This window comes from Ovis aries, chromosome 24, assembly GCF_016772045.2.
Source record: "Ovis aries strain OAR_USU_Benz2616 breed Rambouillet chromosome 24, ARS-UI_Ramb_v3.0, whole genome shotgun sequence".
Lineage (NCBI taxonomy): Eukaryota > Metazoa > Chordata > Mammalia > Artiodactyla > Bovidae > Ovis > Ovis aries.
The window spans coordinates 10,589,371-10,611,112 of NC_056077.1; the positions used below are offsets into that span (position 1 = coordinate 10,589,371).

At 53.7% G+C, this 21,742-nt stretch overlaps 1 protein-coding gene across 3 annotated transcripts in view; it reads right to left on the minus strand.

Annotated features, from left to right (window-relative positions):
- Positions 1–21,742, minus strand: part of LOC105604659 (uncharacterized) — a 166,254-nt gene that overhangs the window by 39,984 nt on the left and 104,528 nt on the right. For all 3 annotated transcript variants that reach the window (XR_009598382.1, XM_060405888.1, XM_060405889.1), the window contains exons 41-50: positions 18,713–19,069; positions 17,233–17,589; positions 15,655–16,008; positions 12,883–13,014; positions 11,889–12,038; positions 9,368–9,575; positions 6,295–6,461; positions 4,822–4,934; positions 3,704–3,785; positions 122–259 (exon numbers count right to left, since the gene is read on the minus strand). Coding sequence is in view for 2 of the 3 variants with exons in the window: in XM_060405888.1 (XP_060261871.1) it covers positions 122–259; positions 3,704–3,785; positions 4,822–4,934; positions 6,295–6,461; positions 9,368–9,575; positions 11,889–12,038; positions 12,883–13,014; positions 15,655–16,008; positions 17,233–17,589; positions 18,713–19,069 (2,058 nt within the window). In the remaining variant the exon portion in view is untranslated. The remainder of the gene's footprint in view (positions 1–121; positions 260–3,703; positions 3,786–4,821; positions 4,935–6,294; positions 6,462–9,367; positions 9,576–11,888; positions 12,039–12,882; positions 13,015–15,654; positions 16,009–17,232; positions 17,590–18,712; positions 19,070–21,742) is intronic.

The following is a 21,742-nucleotide window of genomic DNA, read 5'->3' on the forward strand; positions in this document are numbered from 1 at the left end:
CTGTAGTGGATCCTCCCAGAAAACAGGACAATTCCTCTTTTCTTAAAGGGCTGCCCCGGGAACATCCCCCCGTCCCCCCCCCCCCCCGCCAGCCAAGCCTGTGCTGGCCTCCTCCACGCACCTGGGGGAAGGTCTGCTCCAGCTTGATGATGTTGGTAAGGCTGTTCTTAGCAGCTGCGAGCCCGGCGCCCATGTGGAAATGATGCTCCTCCACCATCAACACAAATGTGCCCTCGGCTCCACCCTCAGAGTATTGTAGCTGGGTCAGAAGGAAAGCAAGGCAGAATTCCTCAGCCAAGTCTCTGACAGAACATTCAGGAAGGTGCTGGAAGTAGGCTCTGCCTCCCAAAGCCCCCAGACTTAAAGACCCACAGCTCCCTGGATGAGATGCATTGTGATGATGTGAGGTCCAGGGAAGATCCCCTGGAGGAGGGCATGGCAACCCACTCCAGTATTCTTGCCTGGAGAATCCCATGGACAGAAGAGCCTGGTGGGCTGCAATCAATGGGGTCGCAAAGAGTCAGATATGACTGAAGCAACTTAGCACACACAAGGGTCCTAAGCTCAGGTTAGATCACCAGGTGTGGCCAGGACAACAATCTCCCATGCCCTTCATGCTCTAACACTGACTTGCAGGTGGCTACCAGCCTGCAGCAGGCAGGCATTCTAATTATCACTGTAAATGGGAGGGGGCAGTCTGGAGCAGAGGACGGCACACAGACAGTGCATCAAACAGGCCGGGATTCAGCTCTGGCTCTTCCAGGCATGAGGTGAGTGACCTCTAGCTAGTTCCATAACCCCTTAGGACGTCACTCTCTAACCAGATAAACTGGGATGATGAAACACACTTTATTAATGTGTTGATGTGGAAACTATGTGAAATCATGAGCTAATTTCCAGGCTGGTTGAAGAGCAGAATCACTCAGGGCACATGCTAAAAATATAGACTCTGCGCCCCCACCTAAGACCTGTAAAAAGAGAGCCTGTAGAAACTGGGTCAAGAATTGGTATTTCTAAGAGCTTTCCAGAAACATCATTAATTTAGTGACTCCCCTGTCAAAAACGTCCAACCTGAATCACACCTCACACCGTCAATCTGACAAATTCAAACAGAGGATTTTTGCAAAATGAGTGCCTGGACACTGCAAACTCGTCCACGCGAAAGCTTTCTTTCTTTTTAAAAACTGAACTATAGTTGGTTTACAATAGTGTATTAGTTTCAGGTACACAGCTTCAGATCCTTTTCCATTTTAGGTTATTATAAGATATTGATTACAGTTCCCTGTGCTATACAGTAAATCCTTGTTGTTCAATACAGGAGTTCTTCTTTAAGGTGGTTAATGATATGAAATGTTTAGGGGGAAGTATATCAGTATCAGGAACTTCCTTTGAAATGCATTAAAAAGGTGGAGAGCTGTGTGATAAAGTAGAGCGAAATATGAATGAAAAAATCGAGGTGACAGGTATGTGAGTATTTGCTAGAAAGCTGTTTGAATCTTTCAGTGTCTGAAAAATATAATAATAAAATGTTAAAGGAAAGAAAGGTAGGTGGTAGGAAGAGAATCGCTAGATCGAGGTCAGTCTTTGTGCCAAATTCGGCCCACTGCCTGCTTTGTAAATAAAGTTTTATTGGAACACAGCCAAGCCCATTTATTTACATATCGTCTATGGCTGCCGTTTTGTTATAATGCAAAATTGAGCAATGGCAACAGAGAGGGTATTGGGTATAAAGGCTAAAATATTTATTATCTGGCCTTTTACAGTAAAAGCTTGCAGACCTCTGTCCTAGATATTAAGAAACTAAAGAGACATGACAACTGAATGCCCTGGGTGATTTTGAACTGCATCCCAGATTTAAAACAAACAAAACAGCTCAGAAGGGCCTTATTGAGAAAGAAGAATTACTGCATAACTGGGAAATTTTATGATGAGCTGTATACTCAACAACGATATTATGTCACATGTTAAATTTCCTGAATTTGGTAATTTTACTGTGTTATACAAGAAAATACCCTTGTTATGGGAAACACCAGCTGCAGTATTTAGGAGTAATGAGACGCCTCCAGAAACAGCTCAATATTACTCACAATACAAAAATATGTGTGTGAATATATACAAGTATATAACATATTAAGTATAAACAGAAAGATGCGGCAAGATATTAAGACTTGGTGATATAAGATAAATACCAGGGATGTTCGCACAGTGAGATGGCTACTGTTAACCCTGCTGGATGATATATCTGAGAGTTGTTAAGAATGGTACAAGTGAACCAGTCACAGATGCAAAAAACAAACCTACGGTTACCAAGGGAACGGAGGGATAAACTGGGAGGTTGGGACAGACATATATGCACTACCAGAGATAAAATAGGGAACTAGTGAGACCCTTCTGCATGGCACAGGGAACTCTACTCAATACTCTGTAGTGACCTTATACGGAAATAAAATCTAAAAAAGAGTGAATATATGCATATGTGTAACTGATTCACTTTGCTGTACAGCAGAAACTAAACGTGTAAATCAACCATATTCCAATAAAATTAAAAATAAAGAGCGAAGAGATCCTAACAGTTGTCATCACAAGATTTTTTTTCCCTTTTCTTTTTCTCTCTCTCTCTGAGATAACAGATTTAACTAACTCATTACAGTCATTTCACAGTAGATGCAAGTCAGATTAATGTGCTGTACACACTAACAGTGCTGTATGTCAATTACATCTCAATAAAACTGGGGGAGAAACCAACTGGTAAATGGTCACTGCCCTATAGTACCTTTTCTATAGGTTGGAAATTATTGAAAAGAAAGGTTGGGGGAAAACTAAGAGGCTCCCTGAATGATGGTGAGTGAAGTCTGCAGAGCTCTGAGATTGTGCGTGATGTGCTGGTACACAGCCTGGCACACAGTAGGTGCTCTATAAACAAAGTCAGCCTGGGCCAAGGCTGGTGGGCGGGTGCTTTTTACAAAGCTGGGTGGCTGGTAGGATAAGGAAGCGACCAGCTGGTGTGTGTCCTCATTCATTCACTCGTCCCGTCATCCATTCATTCCTTCCTTCCCTGTCTCTCACTAAGCACCTACTATGTGCTGGGCCCTAGGCCAGGTCCTGGGCACACCTTCCAGGATCTCCTGCTTTGGGGAGGAGCAGATAGAAGGAAACAATGGCAGCACCAAAGGAAGGGGAATCGCGGCTCTCACTGGCCCTCCTGTCCACGCCCAGCACCTCCAGACGCTACTCAGAGCAGACGCCTGAGACAGCGATATCCCAGGGTTCCAGGTGAACACGGGACTTGCGGACACAGGGCAGGAAGCCACGCAGAGGCTGTGGGAAAGGGACATGGGGCACCTGGGAGGGGAGGCTGGCTCAGCTCAAAGGCCGCGTCATCTGATCCAGTGCCTGGGAGCGTGCCAGGCTGAGGGCAGGCAGTGCCAGGCACTGGTGGGCAAGACTCCCCTGGCTCCTGGGGGTCTCGTGGGCCCCGCTTGGGGGCTGCAGGGCCGGCCCAGGAATGTAAACCCGGGCCTGTTTGGAAAACCTGGAGCCAGGGGTTTCTGAGGGTGGCCCAGCGCGGCCTGCTGCAAGCTGGGGGACACATATGATGTGTTAACACTCCGCAGTGGCGAGGCCGGCCTGCGCAGCCCCCACTCGCCTCGGGCAGGGCATCTGGAACAAGTTAGGGGCTCAGGGGTGGCCGGGACACAGTTACCTTGGCTGAGGCAGAGGCTCTGCTGGGGCAGCGGCCGAGGAGGACGGGGAGGTGATGCCGGCCGGAGAGCTGCAGCTCTTTGCTGGAAGCAGAGAAGGTGTGAGAAGCCTGGCTTGAGGGCGCTCTGTGCAGGCCGGGTCGGGACCAAGCCAACCACCCCAGCAGACGGCTGGAGACCCAGAAACATAGCAGCAACCCAATGAAGGAAGGGCTATTAACATGCCCAGAGGCCTGATGGCCATGGGGTGCAACAATCAGGGCTGCAGCGACGTGCGTTTGCATTCCAGCTTGGCCTCCGCCTGGTGCTGGCACAGTGGGCAAGTGCCTCCATTTCGCCTCCAGCACAGGGGCTGGGTGGTACTCAGCAGCACATCTTCTGTGGGCCCACCCATAGGCCCCCTCACTTTGGACAGCAAGCTTCAAACCCGGCCCCCTCCTGCAGCCCTGGGCTCAAAGCACCCCTCCCTCGCCTCCTCAGGCCAGGCACTCACGGCTCCCCACTGCCGCCTGCCCTGTCCGGGGGTGCTCCTACACCACGTGTGCCAACCTCAGCAGAGCTGACACCGCGGGCCACACCAGTCATCGTTGTGGGCTGGCCCGCGCATTACAGGAGGTCTGGCAGTAGCTGTGGCCCCTGCCCGCGAGGAGCCGGTAGACCCCCCTTCCTGGCTGTAACAACTGGACCTTTCCCCAGACACTGCCCAACGCCCCCGGGTGAGAACCGCTGGTCTATATCGTTAACAGTGGCTTCTTCATCACCCTCCATCACCTGGAGCCTGGTGACTCACCTGACTTCATCTGAGTGTTAAGACCTCTGACCCCAGAAGGTTCCCAGAGTGAAGAGCCATACTAGTATTACTATTCGAGGCCTGGGATGCATTAACTTGTGAGAATAAGAACTTCTCCTTCGTGTCCCGAGCCCCAGAGGTCAGAGATGTTTTATTAGCTGTGTGACCTCGGGCAAGTCACTTGGCCTCTCTGAGCCTCCCTTGCCACCTCTGTGCAGTGGGGCTGTGGGGAGGGTTTGAAGCAGCGCTGTGGGTCGGGTGCTCAGCTGAGGCCTCTCCCTCACCCATTCCTCTCCCCTCGGGGCCCCTAGAGTGTGGCAAAGCCCTCACCTGAGTGCCTGGTTGTGGCCTTGGATGTTGAGGACCAGGCTGGTTTGAGAATCGCACGTCAGCTGCAGGGAAGAATGCATCTCTTCCTTTTCCCAGAGCTCCTGGAACATGAGCTGAAAAGGGAACAGGATGGGGTGAGGGTCGGCGGGGACAGGCTGGGAGAAAGGGGCCTAAGGACCCTCACATCCCTGTCCACCCACCAGCCTGGCAGGGCAGATGCCCATCAGACTTGGCCCCATCTGCCCACCCTTGGATGGTGAGGACCCCCAGGCAGGCCTGGGCCAGCTCTCTCGCTGCAGCTCAGGTTGCCAGCCATGGGTCCCCAGTGTCCACCTGTACCCCAGATATCGGCAAAGAGCTGGCATCCTACAGACCTCCCCACCACCTGGGCTGAGGGCAGGGAAAGGGGATTCAGAAGAAGTGCTGCTCAGTGGTGGGTCACGGTGACTCAGACCCTCTGTGGGAAGAGTGACATCCTGGGCCCCTAGACTCTGGGAACTGCCCCTCCTCCCATGGCAGAGGGGAGTGAGGGGCAGAGGGATTGCTGGATAGCCCAAAGCAGAAGGCTGGAAAAGAGTCTGGGATGTACGTGCTCTGTGGCTTGTGAGGGAGAGGGAGGGTTCGAGTCGAGTCGACTTCACTAAGCAAGTCGAGTTCACACCAACTGCCAGTGGCCCGCTGCATGGGGACTCAGCACAGTTCCTGTCTTAGAGGGTGTGGGGGTGCATCTCAGGGAAGGACCCAGTACCAAGTCTGAGCCCCTGTTTTGATGCCTACTTGCCACATGACCTTGGGCAGGTCACTGAGAGATGGACCTGTGACCTGAGGATGCTGATGACTACAGTGGCCAGCATTACCAGCACCATCAGAGCAGCAAAGGCTTCTGAAGCATCAGCTCCAGCCACACATCATCCCAGGGGCATCACTGGTACTGACTCACTCCATCCTCACAACCCTCACATTAACAGTACCGGTATTATCCCCATTTCACAGATGAGGAGACTGAGGGCACAGAGGGGCTAAGGAATCTGCCCAAGGACAGCCAGCCAGCAAATGACAGAGCTGGGACTGGCCCCCAGTGATGGCATGTATAACAACTGTGCTGCTCTGCCTCTTACTGGGGTGTTAGGAGATGAGCCCTATGAGACCCTCAGAACAGTGCCAAGCATGCAGTAGGTGCTGTACACATGCAAGCTGGAAGGGTGGAAAGGACACAGGACCAGGAGCTGGAACACAGGTGCAGGGGCCCATCCACACCAGCCCCATGGCAGGGAGCACAGAGGCCGCTGGTGACAGTTATTATCATTATTAATAAAGTCTTTGCAAACTGTAAAGTGCTAGACAGACACAAGGCAAGACCATTCGCATCAACTGCACACAGTGGTCCTCTGCCCCTGGGAACAGGATGGGAGTTGACAGAATTAGCAGGAGAGTTTGCCCCTGCCTGGGCTGGCCACCCACACTACACCTCACCTGGCTGGCAAAGGGCAGGCCCAGCCTCCGGAGAAGAGGTGCCGTGTGGCTGACATTCACCACCAGCTCCAGGGGGCCATTCACTGGCCGGGCCACCAGGGCTGCCGTGTCCATGCTGATCCCATCGTCCCCGCCTTGGAGGACCACACGGGCCTGTGTCTGGGTCTCTAGAGACAGAGAATGGCAAAGGCTGCTGGGAACTGGGGTCCATTTCCCATTCCACTTTAGGGTCAAACCCTGTGGATACCAGTGAGACTGACCTGGGCGAGCCTTTCACCTCTGAGTCCCTGTGAAAGCATTTGTCATGAGGCTTCCCCCAGTCTTGGCCTGGCCAGCTCCTTCTCGCATTGGAGTCACTGCTGCTATGACACCTCCTCCGAGCAGCCTCCTCTGATTGCCCCTCTAAAGTACCTCCCAGCCCGTCCTGCTTCCTCCCTTGCCAGAAGGTCAGCTCCACGAGGGCAGGACCTTCAGTCTATTTCCTTCCCTGCTGTGACTCCAGCATTTAGTACTGCCCCAGACACATCACAAGTGCCCAGAACCTAATGAGGGAGTGAACAAACCAATGGTGCTTTTCTCCAGGGTTAATATCAAATCAGTATCAAATAATATTGACCTGCAGCTTGCCTGGCCAAGGCAGAAGGGTCTGCACCCTCCTCTAGCATGTGCGGGCATTTCTTCCAGTCCCCTGCCTCCGAGCTAGGCCACAGCTCAGCTCAGCAGACAGAAGAAACTCCTCCAGGAAAGGAGATTCTGGGATCTCGCTCAGCCCCATCACCTGGGAGGCCCTCCTTGGCAGACAAGGACAAGCTGGCAACTCTGAGCCTCAATTTCCTCACCTACAGAGTGGGCATAGGCCATCCACCTCAAGAGACATCGCCAAGATTAACTAAGATAACACATCTGCGCGCTGGGCACATAGTAGGTCTCATGAAGGGTCTGTCTCCTTCCTTCATTCTGCAGTGTTCACCCATGTGCACCTACTATATGTGGGGCGTGAGTGGGGAGTGAACACACGTCCAAGGGGACTCAGTCCCCTTGTGCCTGGGGAGGTTCCTGATTGTGGGGACACCAAGAATATTGACACCAGGCAGAACATGCCCCCTGAGAGAGAGCAGTTGGGGGGTGAGAAGCCACTGTGGCTGAAGGCTAGCATCCAAGGCCTCCTGGCCGGGAACTGGGGCCGTGGGGAATCATTCCTGGGACACTTGTCCCATCACTGACCCACAACATCCCTGACAAACCCTTCCTCAGAGCAGTCTGTGAGACAGTCCCCTGTCTGATCCAGGCGCCTGCTCACCCTGCAGGAGGCTGAGAACCAAGGCTGGAAGAGTTCAAGGCCAGAAGAGGACCATCCAGGAGACTCGGGGCAGTGCAGGGATCCTGATCTCTGCCATCTACGCGGGGGCGGGGGTGGATCAGAGGGTGGCTCTGGAGTCATGCTGCCTGGATTCATCATGAGCCAGCTGTATGGCATGGGACAAGTGACTCAACCTCTCTGAGCTTCTGTTCCTCCCCTGCAGAACAGGGATGGTGTTACTCACCACCCCCTCCTATCTGTTCACTCAACAGCTGATTAACTGAGCACTTACTATCTGCCACTCTGCAAACAAAGAGTGGAGTGTGGGGTGGATGGAAGGTGGGAAGTGAGAAATAAGGATATTTAAGAAATGGGTTACACAGCTTGCTACAACGACAAAGTCTGGGAGAGAGGTGGGGAGAGCTGGAGGGAGGTGGGGATGCAAATAACTAGGGGGAGAGGCAAGGCCTCCACGAGGAGATGGCATTTGAGGCGCAGGTGGTGAGGGGCTGTCTCCTTGTTTCTCCCACAAGGAATCATGTGGGGAAGAGCGTTCCAGGCAGACGGAACAGCCTGTGCAAAGGTCCTGAGGCAGGAGTAAGCCTCATGTGTTGGAAGAATATCAAGGAGCGGAATGAGCAGGGGTCAGGAGAGAAGTCAGAGGGTCTGAGAAGCCCCACTGGGGGCTTCAAGCTTCCCTTGGTGTGAACGGGGTTGTCTAGCAGACTCACTGAGCTATGTACTGAGAGCTTGCCTCAGTAACTACATATGCAGTAATCACTCAATCAACGCCGGCTCTTGGGACTTCCCTGGTGGCCCAGGGGCTAAGACTCCACAGTCCCAGGGCAGGGATCCTGGGTTTGATCCCTGGTCAGGGAACTAGATCCCACCTAAGAACTTGCATGCTGCAACAAAAGATCCCACGTGCCACAGATAAGACCCAGCGTGACCAAATAAATAAAAATAAAATCCCTCATTAAAAAAAATAAGCAATAACAGAAACACTATTACTGTTACCTTCCCTCCCTCCTCCAATATGGGTTAAACTATTTCCCCTTAAAAATTACGTTTGAAGTTCTAACTCCCAGGGCCTGGGGATGTGCCCTTATTTGGAGATAGGATTGGTGGCTCAGCTGGTAAAGAATCCACCTGCAATGCAGGAGACCCGGGTTCAGTCCCTGAGTCGGGAAGATCCCCTGGAGAAGAAAGTGGCAACCCATTCTAGTCATCTTGCCTGGAGAATCCCATGGACAGAGGAGCCTGGTGGGATACAGTCTGTGGGGTCGCAAGAGTTGGACACAACTTAATGAGTAAATCACAAATCAAGCCAAGGTGAGGTGCTGGGTTGGGCTGGGCCATAACCCAATGGCTAGCATCCTTACAGAAAGAAAGGCAGAGACTCGGGGGCAGAGACCAGGGTTAAACAGCCATAAGTGCAAGAATGCCTGGGGCTACCAGGAGCGGGCAGAGGCAAGTAAGGGTTGAATCCTAATGACTCTGGAGGGAGCATGGCCGTGACCTCACCTGGTTTCTGACTTCCAGCCTTTAGAAGTTGGGAGAATAAATTTCTGTTGTTTTAAGCCACCCGTTTTATGGTACGTTGCCTTGGCCACCCTGGGAAGTGAATACCCACTCCTTTAAGAGTCAGGTTCCAAGGCCAAGGGCATCCTGGTTAGTGCTGGAACTCAGGGTCACGCCGGGCCTGAGGCTGGTGGGCAGGTGTCGGTGTAGGGGGGCTGACTCCCGATCCCGGGCAGGGTCTGGCCGCCTTACTCTGCATCTGCAGCTCAGCGCCCAGGCGGGCCTCTTCCGGGAACCCCGCCTGCCGCAGGGCCCAGCTGTTGTGCTCGCTCCAACCAGAGAACTCCAGGCGCCCATCGCGGTGACGGCAGCTCACGGAGTAATTCAGAGACGTGGACCCTGATGAGACGCGTCCTGAATTCTCAAAGCCAGCGCCACTGCTGTCAACGTCCGTGGAGACCTGGAACAACACCCAGGAGACGCCGGACCACCCTGAGCAGAGAAAGCCAGCCTGGCGCAACCAGGACCCGCTTGCCCAAACCCTGGGGTCTTATACCGTCCACACCACTAGGGTGGGAAGAACCGGGGCCCTGAGTGAGCAGGATGGAGGAACAGCTGGGTTACACTTGGCAAACGACACACCTGCTGTTTGGCACTAGAGGGCGGGGAGGTGCCTGCTGAGGAGTGAATGCTCGTGGGTAATAGGGCTCCCATCTCGGGGGGTGAAAATGCTCTAAATTAGAGAGTAGCTACACAAATTTATCAGTGTACTAAATACCTGAATTGTACAGCTTAAAATAGCTCAGGGGACTTCCTTCAAAGTCCAGTCGTTAAGAATTTGCCTTCCAATGCAAAGGGTGAGGATTCAATCCCTGGCCAGGGAACTAAGCTCCCCATGGGCAAAAAACCCAAAACATAAAACAGAAGCAATATTGTAAGAAATCCAATAGAGACTTTAGAAAATGGTCCACAGAAAAATATCTTGAAACAAAATAAAACAGTTAAAATGGTAAAGATGTATTTCACCCCAACAAAAGTTAATACATTTTTTAAAAAAAAATCTTTTTTTTTTAACAAGTTAAAAATATACCCCTTGGAAGACTTTAGACAGGGTGTGAGCTCTCTAGGTCCCCTCACAGCTCACACTGGAGTTCTCCACGGGGCCCCAAAGGCTTTGAGTTTGCAAGCTTCCCTCCAGCGTGCCTGTGAGTTAATCACTGAAACCACAATAGCACATTAGCCATTACGATCAGAACACACAGCGCATGGCAGCAGGTGGCGAGCAGACTCCTAAGTCGCCCGCTCTATAAAGCGGGGGGTGTCACTCCATCGCTCTACCATGTTGACTGAACACCTACCACTCGCTGGGTCCTGTTACACCTTCGGAGGCTACCACACGTGAGACAGACAGAAATGCCTGAACTTTTACATTACAACGTGGAACTTAAACGCCAGCAGTGGGTGTCAGACCGGGACCACACCAAAGGCATCACGTGACGGATGATGGGAAGTCGATGGAAAAGAAAGCTGGGGAGAGGCGAGGAAGGGCGTGGCACAGTAAAGCTGCAGCTGCGGAGGCCTCTGGTCCCAGTTCCTGCTAACAGTTGGTCTTTGAGCCCAGTTCCTGGCACAGAACTCACAGCTTTGTAGACTGAGTGATGGGAGGGACAGGAGAATGTGACACGGAGCTCACAGGTCCCTTGGAATTTCCTGGGTGATAGGAGAGTCTTTGGTTCTAATGAGGTGACGCTTTAGGGGGTTCCTCAATGAGGGCTTGGCCAATCAAGGTTGATTTCAAGGGTTTGACAACACAGTGGGAAGGATGGACTAGGCATTGCTTGCCAAGATGGAGAGAGACAGGGAGGGGCCGATCTGGGGGGCTGGCCTGTCTGGTTTTGGAACAGCTGAAGTCGGAGGTGCCTGCCAGGCACCTGAGTGGAGATACAGTGGGCAGGTGGGCCTATTGATCTGGGATTCAGGGGAGGAAAAGATGGGGGACACGGCAGTGCAGATACGCCCACTGATATGAGAGAACGGATAAGACCGTGAAGGGAGTGTGTGTGGACAACGTGGAAAAAGAGGGCTGAGGACGAGCTCTGGTCTGCTGGGAGTGGGGCAGAAGGCTCTAGAGGAAGAGAACGTGTAACAGTCCTGGGGGCACGGCTGGGTGAAGGAAATGAATACTGAAAGTGAAACGTGAAGGGAAAGTCACTCAGTCGTGTCCTACTCTTTGTGACCCCATGGACTGTAGCCCCCCAGGCTCCTCTGTCCATGGGATTCTCCAGGCAAGAATACTGGTGTGGGTGGGGGTTCCCTTCTCCAGGGAATCGTCCCAACCCAGGGATCGAACCCAGGTCTCCCGCATTGCAGGAGGATTCTTTACCAGCTGAGTCACCAGGGCAAAATGAGTATCAGCAGCCCCAATTTCCAGATGTAAAGACTGAGGCTCAGAGGGAGGTCTGAAGCTTGTTCTATCATCCCCTTGTCTCAGAGGTACTTCCAAAAAGGTTTGTTGAATGAATGAATGAATGAATGATTTCCATTATCACTGCCGCTTGCCAAGGCTGACCTGAAGGGCCACCCTGTCCTCCACCCACAGCGTCCGCAGTGCGGGCAGGCTGTGCTGGAGTCTGCAGTCCAGGGAGACGTGCTCTGGCCACCGAGTGAAGGTCAGCTCCTCGGACACATGTCATGGTGGAAGACGTGGGACCAGGGCTGTCGGGCCAGCTCCCAGCCCCACCAGGCCGCCCCCTCACCCCGGCAGAGCCCCCACCTCTTTGCCATCCACTCCGACCTGCAGGGTGTGTCTGTAGCTGGGCCCGAGCCTCTTGTTGGTCAGGTACAGCAGGATCTGGGCTGGGAGGGCCAAGGGGTTGGGCTGAGGCAGGTTGTGTGTGAGCAGCAAGTTCACCTCCTGCTGGGTCTATAACAGAGCGAGAAAAACCAAGACTCACATGAGAGATCACCAAGAAATATTTGCACACCCATGTTCATAGCAGCACTCTTCACAACAGCCAAAGGGTAGAAGCAACCCAGTGTCCACTGATGGATAAATGGATCAACAAAATATGGACCATTCATACAATGCAATATTATTCAGCCTTAAAAAGGAAAGAAATTCAATAGAGCCTTGGGGTGGGGGGAGGGCGGGAAATGACAAGTTGTTGTATCGTGGGTAGTTTCAGGTTTGCAAGATGAAGAGAGTTCTGGACACCAATGGTGGTGATGGCTGTACAATCATGTGAATGTATTTAATGCCACTGAACTGTGCACTTGAAAGTGGTTAAGATGGTAAATTTTGTCATGTGTATTATATCACAATGACGATATTTTTAAAATAAAAAATGTACTTAATTTAATTAAGTATACAATAAAAAACTAGACACTGCCCAAATGCGAATGGATAAGATGAACAGATGAATTGTGATACCAGCATACCATGGAATACTATACAGCAGTGAAAAAGGATACAGACCACGTGAATCCCACAAGCATCATGCTGAATAAAAGGAGGCAGGTGCAAACGCGAGCAGGCTGTGTGCTTTCGTGAACATGACATTAAAAGAGTCAGATGAGCGATGGCTCCTGGGGAGTTAGGAAGGGGAAGGGGCAGCTGAGGGGCTTCTCCTCAGAAGTCTCATTCCTCTACTCATGGACCGTGAAGCTCTCATCTGCCAGGGTCCTCTCTGGAGTTCAGCTGGTATCCAAATGCTTCTCTCATCAGGAGCACATGGCCCTGGCATCCCAGGCCTGGTCTGCACCCTCACCTCGGTGGTGCTGAGGACAAGCAGCCCCCGCAGCGTGCTGGCATCCACAGTGACCAGCGCCTGAGCGTCCATGGCTGTGGAGTTCACTGCAACATAGCCGGAGCTGTTGACTCGGCCTGGGACCCCCAGGGCCTGGAAGGGTTGAAAGAGATGGTAGTAGGTCGTCTTAACTAGGGTGGGTCTCAAGTGGGCATCAGGGGTCCCATGATCTCCCTTGAACTGAAAACAAAATGGGATGAGGATGTGCCCACATGAGTCTCTGCAGGAGAGGGTTTGTGACTTGGGTCAGATTTTAGGAGTGCCAGAGGGCCCCACTTCAGTAGCCCTGCACTGTCAAACAAGCTTCCTCCGGCCCCCTTCCCAATTCCCCAAACCACAAAGATCGCCTCTTTATGCCCAAGCATCCCGTGCTTTTCACGCATCCCGTGAAACCAACTGGTCAAGAGCCTTGGAACACTGGCAGCTCTGAAACATGTATTTCCCCTCCTCTCCTCCCCCAACCTCTCCAACTCCCCAGGCTCACAGAACCCAGACCCTGCTCCTGAGAGGCGATGGGAGCCTGCTCAGGAAGCAGGCTGCAAGGCTGCCCACGTGGGCATCTCCCTAGGCTCCGCCCACCAGCGCATCCCGGAGCACAGGAGGAGGTCACTGCACCCCATCTACGATGATGGCTCTGAAGCCCCAGGAGGAACAGGGGTGTGCTCAAGGCCACTAGGGACAAGGGGCAGAACCTTAATTCACAGTCTGGGCTTCCTGGCCTCACAGGTGGCCTTCCAGTGCCCAGGACAGCTGCCCGGCTCCACCCGCCTGACGCAGCGTTTGACCCTATTAACCCTTTCCTCCCCAGCCTCGAGACCCCTTCTCCCTTGGGGTTCCTCCTCCTCCTGGCTTGTTTTTGGTACCCTTGGCGGTTTCCTTCTCATCTTCCCCAGCTTTCCTCTGAGTGCCTAGTCTCCACCTACCCCACAGCCATCCCAGCCAGTCTGTGACTTTTTTGAGAGTTTTTTCCTCTTTGATGTGGACCATTTTAAAGATCTTAATTGAATCTGTTACAATATTGCTTCTGTTTTATGTTTTGGTTTTGGGGCCCTGAGGCATGTGGGATCTTCACCCCCGACCAGGGATTGAACCTGCGCCCCCTGCATTGGAAGGCGAAGTCTTAACCACTGGACCACCAGGGAAGTCCTCAGTCTGTGGCTTTAAATGTGACCACCAAGAGGACACCTCCAGTTCAGACCACAGCTGACCTGACTGCCCCCACCGTCTCCACTTGGGCGTTTAAGAGCCCTGTCAGATTTAGTTCAGTTCAGTTCAGTCACTCAGTCATGTCCGACTCTTTGCGACCCCATGAATCGCAGCACGCCAGGCCTCCCTGTCCATCACCAACTCCCGGAGTTCACTCAGACTCGCATTCATCGAGTCAGTGATGCCATCCAGCCATCTCATCCTCGGTCGTCCCCTTCTTCTCCTGCCCCCAATCCCTCCCAGCATCAGAGTCTTTTCCAATGAGTCAACTCTTCGCATGAGGTGTCCAAAGTACTGGAGTTTCAGCTTTAGCATCATTCCTTCCAAAGAATTCCCAGGGCTGATCTCCTTCAGAATGCACTGGTTGGATCCAGATTTAACACATCCCAAAAGGGCCTGTGAGTCAGCGACATCCCCTTCCCAACTCTCCTTCTCCACCCACGTCCTTCCTATCACCAGGAACAGCAGCAGCCCCAGTCCTCTTCTCACACAGTCGCCATCTGGCTCCCCTATTTCTCACACCCACATCTGACTTCTATCCAATCCTCTCTCTCCACCTGCGTGGTGGATCCTGAATCCGAGGGTGCTCCCACCCCATGGGCTTTTTATAAAACAGAAGTCAGCAAACGCCAGCCCACCAGCTGCATCCAGCCCGCTGCCTGCTGTAAATAAAGCTTTATTGGAACACAGTCATGCTTGTGATCTGTACTGATCACTGCCGTACTACTCTGCACACTGCCTATGGCGCATTGCACTACGGCAGCAGCACGGAGTAGTTACAACAGTGGCTGAATGGCCTGCAAGGTCTAAGGTATTTGCTATCTGGACTTTCAGAGAGACGGTCTGCTGATCCCAGCCCCAGAGAATGCCCTTCCCTCTCCAGCTCTGCCTCAGGGCCTTTACACTGGCCATGCCCAGAAAATCCTTTCCCCTTGGGACTTCTCTGGTAGTCCAGTTACTAAGACTTCACATCCTCAATGCAAGGGTCCTAGGTACGATCCCTGGTCAGAGAACTAGATCCCCAATCCCGCAACTAAGAGTTCGCATGCCACAACAAATGATCCCTCATGCCTCAACTAAGACCCGGTGCAACCAAATAAATAAACAGAAATAAATATTCTTTTAAAAAAGAGAAAACCTTCTCCCCAGGTACCCACAATCCTACTCTCTCCTCTCCTTCAGGTCTGTGCTTAAATGTCACCCTGTTTGGGGGACCAACCTTGACCGACATACAAAATTGCAGTATCTGCCCTGTTTTTCATGACCCCCTTTCCCACTTTCTCTCTCTCCTTAGCCCTCACCCCTGTGTAATAACACTCCACAGTTTGCTGATTTATCCTGGGCGTTGCCTGTCTGCCCCTGGGAGGCACTCATCTGCCGTGTTTACAGCTGTATGTCTAGGGCTTAGAGGTTCTCCAGTCCTCCAGGGTTCACCCCATCTCTCTCACTTTGGCAGTGGTTAAAAAGGAGGGTTCCCACCTGGAGACCCTGGCGCTCATCCCTCCCACCCACCCCTGGCACACGTACCTGCAGGCCCTCGCAGGAGCTCTCGGCCACCACCCGCCACTGCAGCCGGCGGTCCAGCTGCAGCTCACCACTGCCCTGAAGTTCACAGGCCCCCGTGTGCAGCTCCAGGCGCAGCTGGTACCCGGCCTCCCACCCACACTGGACAGTCAGCGAGGTCTCCGGGGGAAGCGCGTGCGGTGCAGGCAGCGTGGGCCTCAGTTTCGCTCGGAGTGTGGCCTCGGATGGGTGCAGGGTCACCGCCAAGGTCAAGGAAGCAGTCTGGCTGGCCGCCACAAGGACCCCTGAGGCTTCTGCTTCCCCACCCAAGGCCTGCAGGGAGTCACTGAGCTGCGTCCCTGCTGGGAGGCCCAGGCCCTGCCGGACCCCAGAGAGAGGGGTCAGAGGGTGGTCCCACACCGAGTGGCCTGATTCTCCATCTTCAACCCTCTTCCTCACCCCCACTCCTCTCCCATTACAGTAACAACAAAACTGCAGCTTCAACCACCACACACAACAGTCGTCCATCAGAGAACACTCAGTATACAGTCTCAGGCTGAGTGCTTCATCAAGATGTTCTCTTTCACCCTATTCCAACAACTCTGAGATTGACAGTTACTAGTCCCCGTTTTACAGATGGGAACACTGAGGCTCAAAGGCAAAATCATTGCCCAGAATCACATAGCTAATAAGTAGAGGAGCTAAGGTTTGAACCTGATCTGTCTTCAGTCTGTGAAGGGTTAGGGTTAGGATTAGGGTCACTAACCACATGGGGCTGGTTCCATCTAAATTAAAATGAAGTTCAAGTAAGAATTCAGTTTCTCTGTAGCATGAGTAAAATCATCTTAAGCCCTCAGTAGCTCCCTGTCTCTAGTGGCTACTGTCCTGGATAGTAAAGAACATTTCCATCATCATAGAAAGTCCTAGTGAGTAGGCCTGCTTCACCCCATGATGCTCTGCTCTCTTGTGGACCAATCCTGTGTTGACCTGATTAACACTGACAGAACATCTGCCCGCGCCCAGCCCTACACTCAGGGATGCTGAGTGGACCAGGCCCTGTCCCTGTGCCCAGGAAGCTCCATCAGGAGACACAGGGCAGGGGCCTGTGCCACTCAGACGAGGTCACCAGCCCTGTCTGCTGACCTAGACTCCAGCTTCCCCCTTTCCTGAGTCACAGGGTCCCCTTCCCCCAAACATCACAGGACAATGCTCAGACTATCTCTTGGCTCAGATAAAACCCAGCCTGTGGTTTTTAACAGATTATGAAACCAAGATGCAACTGTTTCCAACTGTCATGAGAAGAGTTCCTCTCATTCCCTTCCTGCTCTTAAAATTTTACTAAAAAGACAGACTGTCATAAATTCTGAGCCTGTGGTCCTTAAGTTCCATAGCACTGCGTGCCTCTAATCTCACCCAGCCTCGATCTCCTCATCTGCCAAATGGGAACACGGGATGAGAGATAAGAGGGGTCAAGTGTCCAGCAGGGCTTTGGAGAAATAGTAGCTAGTCTTGGGAAGTCCCTGGAGAGGGTGTCAGCCAGGCTCAGGCCTTACGCTGACGGGAAGCTCCTCTCCAGGGCCCTTGCTGGCCCACTATACGCACCTCCAGCAGCGGGCAACCCGGCTCGGTGGCCAGTATCCACGTGCTCTGGTTCTCCGTGTGCTGCCCCAGGGCACCCTGCAGCCGGCACGGCCCCATCTGGAGGGACAGGGAGCTGTGGGGGGCGGGGCCAGGCTGGACGGTCAGGCTGATGGCACTCTGGGGTGGCAGGCCCAGTCGGCCCAGGAGGGGCAGGGAGTGGGTCAGGTGCCCCAGAACCAAGGTGTGGGGCCCGCAGGTATGGGCCAACTGCAGGCGGGCATCTCCACGGTCACTATGGAAGTCCGTGGTCAGGTCGAACTCGCAGGGGCCCCAGCTTAGGCTGCCCTCAGAGCGCAGGGCCCGCGGGATTCCTGTCGCCTGGAATATGGAGAAAGTGGTTGGATTTCAGGTGAGTGCCAGAGGCCAGGTGGCGCCAGTGGTAAAGAACCCGCCTGCCAATGCAGGAGACATAGAGGTGCGGGTTCGATCCCTAGGTCAGGAAGACACCCTGGAGGAGGGCATGGAAACCCACCACAGTATCCTTGCCTGGAGAACCCCATGGACAGAGGAGCCTCGTGGGCTACTGCCCATGGGGTCGCAAAGAGTCGGAGACGACGGAAGTGACTCAGCACACACACACACCAGAAGTCAAGGGGAGGGAGCTGGAGACGCGTCTGGGTGGGAAGAGGGCAGCAGTGGCCCCACGGCCTAAACTTTATCAGCACCTCCTTCTGCAAGGTGAGCGATACCAACGGCACCCCATCGAGAGATGTGGGCTCAAATTCCTGTTCTACCACTAACTCAGTCTCTCCAAACCCACGGACTCAGTTTACCCATCTCTAAAATGGGAGTTGATCATAAGTTGCTGGGAGATGGAAGTAAGTTAATCCTTGTGAATCCAGAGCCAGGCATCCAGAAAGCACTGGCTACTGAAATGAGATCACGAACATCAATGTTCACTTGCTGGAGGGCGAGACCTTAAGCAACTTGCTCCACCAGGGCCTAAGACAACCCAACATGCGGGCACAAACCCAAGATGGGAATGAAAAGGTCCCCCCAGCTCTCTGGGCCCCAGTGTATCATGGGGGACAAGGGGGTACAAGCAGCCCTTTCCCCCAGGCGGTGAGGATTCAAGGGGCCTCAGAAAGTACTCAGCATTCATGTTATTACTCTGTACTAGTCTCATTTCTTACTCCTGGATCCTTGACCCCAGGGATGCAGGAAGTGAGATATAAGAACAGAATCAACTTGAACCACGGAAAAGATGTGAACCAGTGTCTCAGGAGGGTCCTTTGCAAAAGAGGAGAAAAATTGAATTCTGGTCCTGTTTTTGGCTCAAAGCTTTACAGTCAATGAGTCCCCCAGTTTAAGTGACAACAGCAAAAGAAAAAAATAGCCCAAAGTTTCTCATGCTGAGTGCAGAGCTGGGCATACAGTGGGCGGTTAATAATTTATAAAGGGAGGTGGGAACCCACACGGACATGTGGGGCAGGGGGCTTACCTCCAGCAGAGGGCAGTGATTCACCAGGGCCAGGGTCCAGTTGTGTGTGACGCTGGCCTCTGATCTGAAGTCCCCACGGGCGGTCAGGGTGCACAGGCCCAGGGCCACCTCCAGCTGGGCCCGAGGGGGTTCATCTTCCCACATGGACACTTGGATGTGGTTGTTGGGGGGAACTCCCAGTGCCTGAAGTGGAGGCCACGCGTGCTGGAGGCCAGTGTCCAGGTGAGCATGGTGGCCGCAGGCTGAGTGGATGTGGGCTCGGGCGAAGGTGTCCCCAGATGATACCTGAGCCACCAGGCTGGCCCCAAAGGTGTGCACCAGGAAGGAGCCATTCAGCATCAGCATAGCTGGATTCTGCTGCCAAGAAAGGCCAGGTGAGGGGGTCCCTACAGAATCCCATGAAGTGTGTCCACTATCCATTTGTCCACAGGTGGTCAAGAAAGCCCTCATCTTTCAGAGGCATCCACCACCTTTCTTCTCTTTGAAGAGCTGAAAACAGCCTCCCAGGGGGGTCAAGAAATCTAACCATTGAGAGCAATTTGGGGCTCCTCATGCCCTCCTCACCTGGGGCTTCCCTGCTGGCTCAGATAGTAAAGAATCTGCTTGCAAGGCAGGAGGCTTGGGTTCGATTCCTGGCTTGGGAAGATCTCCTGGAAAAGGGCATGGCAACCCACTCCAGTATTCTTGCCTGCAGAATCCCATGGACAGAGGAGACTGGCAGGCTGCAGTCTACGGAGTTGCAAAGAGTCCGACACGACTGAGAGACCAACAGGAATAAAAAATGCCCCCTCCCCCAAGGTCTCCATTTTCTCCTCTCTTTTCCACAATAGAGCACAGGCCTCTCAACCTCTCTGGTCTGGACATGTCCCTCTTAATGCCCCAAATGGAAGTCACTTGCGCCTCTAAGTGGTATAGTCTCAGGACCTGGGGTTCTAGGGGGAGTCTGCACCCCCAGGACAGAACCGGGAGCTGCCCTCAGCCCCTTCCTGTCACCCAGCACTCATCTGTCTGCCTGGGGTGGGGACAGCGCTGCTGGTGATGGGGTGAATGCATGCATCAGCTCCACCGCAGCCAAATGGAGACCACAAGAGGAGCCACGGAGCTCGGGGTGGCCTCCCATGGGGCCCAGGGCATGCTTCTCCTGCTTGGATGTCTCTGGCCTGCTCCAGGACTGCGGAATGCCCCCTTTCTAGCCCTTTCCTGGAATTCCAGGCCATGACTCTCAGAGGGAAGTTCCATCCATTCACAGCTCCTGTCCTAACCCTCCTGTGCAGTGAGTCCTTGCAGCAATCACCCTGCCCTCCTGCCACCAGCTCTGAGTCTTTCTCACATGTGTAGCTATTCATTTCACATGCCCCCTAGTCTTAAGTTTCCTCTAGGGGGAGGCAGCCCATCTGCCCCTTAAGACCCCTTCAATCCTGACCCTCAATTCCCTAGGTTAACCCTCCTGCAATCTAGGGCACTGTGCAACCCTAGGAAGGTGACTTCACCTTCCTAAGCCTCAGTTTCCACATCTGTAAAAAGAGATTATGATTCCCTGGTAGCTGAAACCAGGGCAAAAGAGAGGGTACCCAACTGAGATGGCACTTAATGGGCACTGGTCCACTTCCTGCTCGAGAGCGTAAGGTAGGGATGTACTGCATACTGCCACCTGAAGTATACAGATGACAATGGTTAAGGCTCAGAGAGGTTAAGGCCTGGCTAAAAGTCACACAGCAGGTGAGTGGCAGGTCTGGGCAGGAAGCTGCGGTAGTTTGATTTTTCTGGTCCTGTGTTGGGTGAAGTCAGTACCACTACCCAAGCTGGAGGCATGAAAGCATCGCCCGCTTTGTGCTCACAGAGGGGACACTGGCAGAAGTCGTCCTCCCCAAGGAGGTTCCCTCTACCTGGACAGCCAGGTGGCAAGCCCACAGCACTGGCTCCCAGGGCCCTCAGGCAGTGCCCCAGGTGGGACACCCAGCAGCACCCATTCAGCACCTCCAGATTCATGTCTCCCTGATCCCCGAGCAGGCCGGTTCCTTGGGCCGGCTCCTCCAGGGGAACCAGCAGGCAGCCAGGCCAGGGGAGTGTGAGCCTCCCCAAGGGCCATTCCTAGGGCGATGCTCACTGGCTGGTGCCCCCACAGCCAGCTGGGCTGAAAGCTCTGCTGAGCCAGGCCTAAACCAGCTGTCCGCTCAGCTGCCTACAGGGCAGCCCCGACTGCGTCCACTTCACCCACAGCTCTTGGTCCAGGAGACACCAGGAGCCGCTGGAGATGAGGGAGTCCAAGCCCTGCAGGTGGGCCTCCCCACCAGGCTCTGCCTTTGAAGGAGATAACCTACTGTTCACCTGGGCCCTGGCGCGAAAGAGCTCAGAGCTTCCTGGGCCGGGCTGAGGCCCAGCCTGGGCAGCACGTGTGCCTGTAAGGCCCATGCTCTGTCTCCCCCGAAAGGCCCAGATGTGCCTGTCACCAGCCCAGACAACCCCCCCATTTCCGCCCCCAGGGCAAAGGCTGGCTTGAGAGACTTGGATCCTGGGTCCTTGTCACTGTGTTTACAGAAGGAACCACCCATCCACTGTCAGGCTGGGCTGGGCGCCCAGATGCATGTCCCTGGGGATGCGAAGGGCTTGCAGGAGGGGACTGTGCAGGTCAGCCTGGCAGTGGCCACTAGCCTTCCCTAAGCCATCCAGCAGGAAGGCCTTGGTGCTCAGACTGTGCCTGCCCTTCCCCAGCCTTCCCTGGAGGCAGACTACCATCTATCACTCCTGCCCTGATGGTGACAGAGACCCTGGCACCTCAAGAAGCCACCTGGCGAGGTACCCCCCAGCAAAGCCTGACAGCTGGGCAGGCATGACGTCTCCTCTGCAGTTGAGCCAGGATGGCCAGCAGGGTGGGCCGGGGGCATGTGCAGGCATGAGGTGTTTTCCCCAACCTTGACCCTGGACAGAATGTTAAGATCCAATTGACCCCATCTCTCCTACTGAAGGCCTCCCTGGGAAGATAAACCTCAAAGACAGGTTTGTGCAAACTGAAGTGCTAACCCACAGCAT